At 44.2% G+C, this 4,171-nt stretch overlaps 1 protein-coding gene across 1 annotated transcript; it reads right to left on the minus strand.

Annotated features, from left to right (window-relative positions):
* Nucleotides 1-269: 269 nt before the first annotated feature.
* LOC146617630 (5-hydroxytryptamine receptor 1B-like) lies at nucleotides 270-1,421 on the minus strand. Its single transcript, XM_085372260.1, has one exon. It carries the CDS (start codon nucleotides 1,419-1,421, stop codon nucleotides 270-272), a length of 1,152 nt encoding a protein of 383 aa, XP_085228386.1.
* Nucleotides 1,422-4,171: the final 2,750 nt, after the last annotated feature.

Raw genomic sequence — 4,171 nt, forward strand, 5'->3', positions numbered from 1 at the left:
CCTGCACCACCTATCAGGCAGACGCTCCTTCTGGAGCCACTGTGCCATAAAGAAATCTGGCTTTGGGTGATGGCAACTTTAGGAGAAGGGGAGGGGGATTGGGGAGGGGGGGGGGGATCAATGTTTGACTCAATCCTGGTATTTTACAGATGGGAGCTTGAAGGAGGTGTGTGTGTGTGTGTGTGTGTGTGTGTGTGTGTGTGTGTGTGTGTGTGTGTGTGTGTGTGTGTGTGTTGGGGGCGGGGTAAAATCATGGCTGGCATCGTCCTTCAGGCCCTGAAGCATCTGAACCGTATCAGTTTGTGGAAGGCCTGCTTGAAGTCCTCGTTGGACATGGTGTAAATGATGGGGTTGATTAAGGAGTTTAGGTAACCGAGCCAGGTGAAAATGTCAAATAGCTCCGGGTGGAAGCAGGAATCGCACAGAGGCACTAAAAGAGTGTAAATGAAAAACGGCAGCCAGCAGATGATGTAGGCTCCGAGGATTATTCCCAAAGTTTTGGTCGCCTTCTTCTCCCTGGCGGCCGAGATGCGCTTCTTCTCCAGCAGCGCGTCGGACACAGTGACTTTGACTTGGCTCACGTTCGCGGACGAGGTAGTGTCACAGGAGGAGGAGTCGTTGGTCCCGTAGTTCAGGGACGTGGTGGACGCCACCGAGCCGGGGGAGTTGGTGATCAGGTGCGCAGAGGTGAGTCTCTTCCCGGGCTTGCTGTGCGCCTGCTTCAGGATGCGCTTCCGGGCTTCCACGTATATCCTCCCGTACAGGGCGATGAGCAGCAGCGTGGGGATGTAGAACGCGCCGAAAGTGGAGTAGATGGTGTAAAAAATGTGGTCGGTGTTCACGTTGCAGCTCGTCACCTCCTCCGCCTTCACCTGGCGCCAGAAGAACGGCGGCAGAGAGATGGAGATGGCAATCACCCAGGCGGTGGCGATCATCCCGGCTGCGCGCGCCGGCGTGCGCTTCTTGGAGTACTCCACCGCGTCCGTGATGGCCCAGTAGCGGTCCAGCGCAATTACGCACAGGTGCAGGATGGACGCGGTGCAGCACGTGATATCCGAGGACAGCCAGATGTCGCAGACCACCTGCCCCAGCGTCCATGTCTGGCTCACCGTGTACAGCGCGCTGATGGGCATCACCAGGATAGACACCAGTAGGTCCGTGACCGCCAGCGACGCGATTAGAAAGTTTGCCGGCGTGTGCAGTTTGCGGGACTGGTAAATGGTGGCGATGACGAACGCGTTTGAAAGCGTCGTGGCCAAAGTTATGAGCGCTAAGGTGACGGCCAGACCCGCCTGGAGAGCCACATTACTGTCCTTGGGCTCCGCTTTCGCCGTGAAATTGGCATGGGTGTCGTTGGTCGAGATGTTTAGCAGCTCTCCGTAGATGGCAGGAGTCGGTTTAAGCTGACTGGCATTCTCCATCCCTCCACCTTCCCCGGTCAGACCCCGCTGTCATCGAGCGCAAAGGAGACCGCTCCGAAGCTCCTCAGATATTCATCCACCGCGCGCGTTTCTCGTCTCCATCTCCAGCACTTATCCGACACATTTCTGCCTCCTCCTCTTCATCCTGTTCGCGTCACCCGCGGCATGTTTAACATAAAAACTCTCTGATCAACTTAAATATCCAGCAGCTGAGAATTAGAAGGCTCAGAGGGCGGCCTCTCCATCATTCTCCGGTCATTTTCTCTCATATTGGACTCTTTTTTTTTTCAGTATAAAACAAGAAAGCGGGAGTTTCATCCGCGTTCAGCTCTCCTCACAAGTTCAGAGCTGCTCAAGTCTGACTCCAGGTTTTATACTGCCAACGCACCGCACGCCTATCTCTCTCTCTCTCTCTCTCTCTCTCTCTCCCTCTCTCCCTCCCCTTCTTTTTTTTAAAAATCTCAGATGGTTAAAGGACTCTTGCAAATATTTTCCCCCGAAAATGTTCTATTCTTTTACATCTCAACCAAAGAGTCTGTGAGCAACGAAGACGCAAGAATCAATTTAAAGCATCACATATTTATAGGTTTGGGAGGTATTCAGTTCAACAACAGTTGCCTCAAGGTTCTATGTACTTAACACCCTGCAATAATACAAAGTCTGTGCTGAGGACTCAGTTACTACCCAATCAGATACTTTTCTGATTTTTTCTTAAATGGGGGATCAGTATCTGAGTTTATCTGTATGTTACCTGTAAATGAACAAAAAAGCAGCCAATGTCCAAAGAAAACATTGAAAGACCACAAAGTTGAAGAACTGCTACTTATGACTACTTTTTAAAAAAATGACAAGAAAATCTGGTTCCTTGGAAGCAAACTAAAGAAATGCAGATCCCAAAGAGTTGATTCTGTTCATCTGGACACTGTCCAAATGAACAGAATCAACTTTTTGGGCTTTACTTACCTGGATGATTGAGCATGCATCAAGACATAAAGAAATGCAGAGTAGTTGAACCCAAAATATATCTCTGAAGAAGCTGTCTGATTAGAGACTTCTTTTCATGTTGTATTCATAGATGGGTTTTCTTTAGTTTAGGATTTGGTGTATTTGATATCCTCTGCTGTTGTTGTTCCTGTATCATCATTATCATAATAATTCTTCAGTTCAAAGCTGAGATCCAGAGATCACATTTTGGATCCACAGCCAGGAAACTCAGGTGATCTTAATCTAAATGAGTGTAGGCTGAAATAATATAAAGTTTTAAAGTTATATTGTGTGTCAAATCTCATCTCTAAATGTCAGTAGATTGCAGTTAGTCTCAGTTAGCTGCAGAGGTGGGTCAAGTATCCAAAAATTGTAGTAGCATTACTTTAAAATATTATTACTCAAATAAAAGTGACAAGTAGTCGTCAAAAAAGTTACTCAAGTAAGAGTAAAAAAGTACTTGGCGAAAAGACTACTCAAGTAGTGAGTAACTGTTTGAAATGTCCAATTTATTTTATAAATAAATGCTATCAGACAAACAAAAATTAACAAATATACAAATTTTTAGTATTTTCAAAAGGAATATATGTAAAAACATCAACAAAATAAGGCACAATTCTAATTTCCAGATTTCAGTTTTTCACAACATAAAGCTTTTTTCACCTTTTTTCACCAATACCTACAGTAAATAATATAAATATATAAACAATTTCCAGTGACAAGATATGCTGTAAACTTTATATTCATTTTTGCTCCAAATGGCACAGCAGCCTCAGAGAAAACATTAGAACGAGGCATCTTCAACATATGTACATTTTTTTTTAATTCCTATTTATCCCCTTCGTATATTTTATTTATATTTGTCTCTGTATTTATATATGTGTGTGTATGTGTGTGTGTGTGTATATATATATATATATATATATAATATTCTGTAACTTCTGTCGGTGCTGTGCTTTTTGGAAATCAAATTTCCCAGAGGAACCCACCCGAGGGATTAATAAAGTTCTATCTTATCTTATCTTATCTTACATACAAGGCAGCTCAATTTACCATAAATTGTATGGGTGTGCATTTATTTCTGCATATTTAGCAAAAATGTGCCATTTCTTCACTCAGTGAGGTGATAGTTAAGCTTCAGCAGCAGTTTGCTCTCAAGCTCATCTGAGTACGTAAGCGTAGAGCTGCCACCCAGGCAAAAGAAAAATAGAGTAATGGTAAATGGTAAATGGCCTGTATTTATATAGCGCTTTACTAGTCCCTAAGGACCCCAAAGCGCTTTACATATCCAGTCATCCACCCATTCACACACACATTCACACACTGGTGATGGCAAGCTACATTGTAGCCACAGCCACCCTGGGGCGCACTGACAGAGGCGAGGCTGCCGGGCACTGGCGCATTAATATATAATGTCACGTTCATACAATATAAATATTATATTGTAGGAACGTGATAATTATATTGTTCAAACGTGAAAGGTATATTGCACGAACATGAAAAGTATATTGTTATGACAATAAACTGTTCACGTTCTAACATGATATAGCTCTATTTTTCTTTTGCCTGGGTGGCAGCTCTACTCTTACGTATCCGAGGCTTTTCAATGTGGCCTCACAAAATTACCATGACTACAACAACCTCAATTGCAGCTGCCTAGTCAATGTTTTTCATTAGTAATTTAGCAAAGTTGATGGTGGTGTGTCTGTGTGAGTGAGTGAGTGAAAGATACAAAGAGGGAGAGCAAGAGACAGCCCTGACTTATC

Source organism: Diplotaxodon limnothrissa, linkage group LG15, assembly GCF_057381915.1.
Source record: "Diplotaxodon limnothrissa isolate DT_005_m linkage group LG15, D_limnothrissa_male_GT1.1, whole genome shotgun sequence".
Classification (NCBI taxonomy): domain Eukaryota; kingdom Metazoa; phylum Chordata; class Actinopteri; order Cichliformes; family Cichlidae; genus Diplotaxodon; species Diplotaxodon limnothrissa.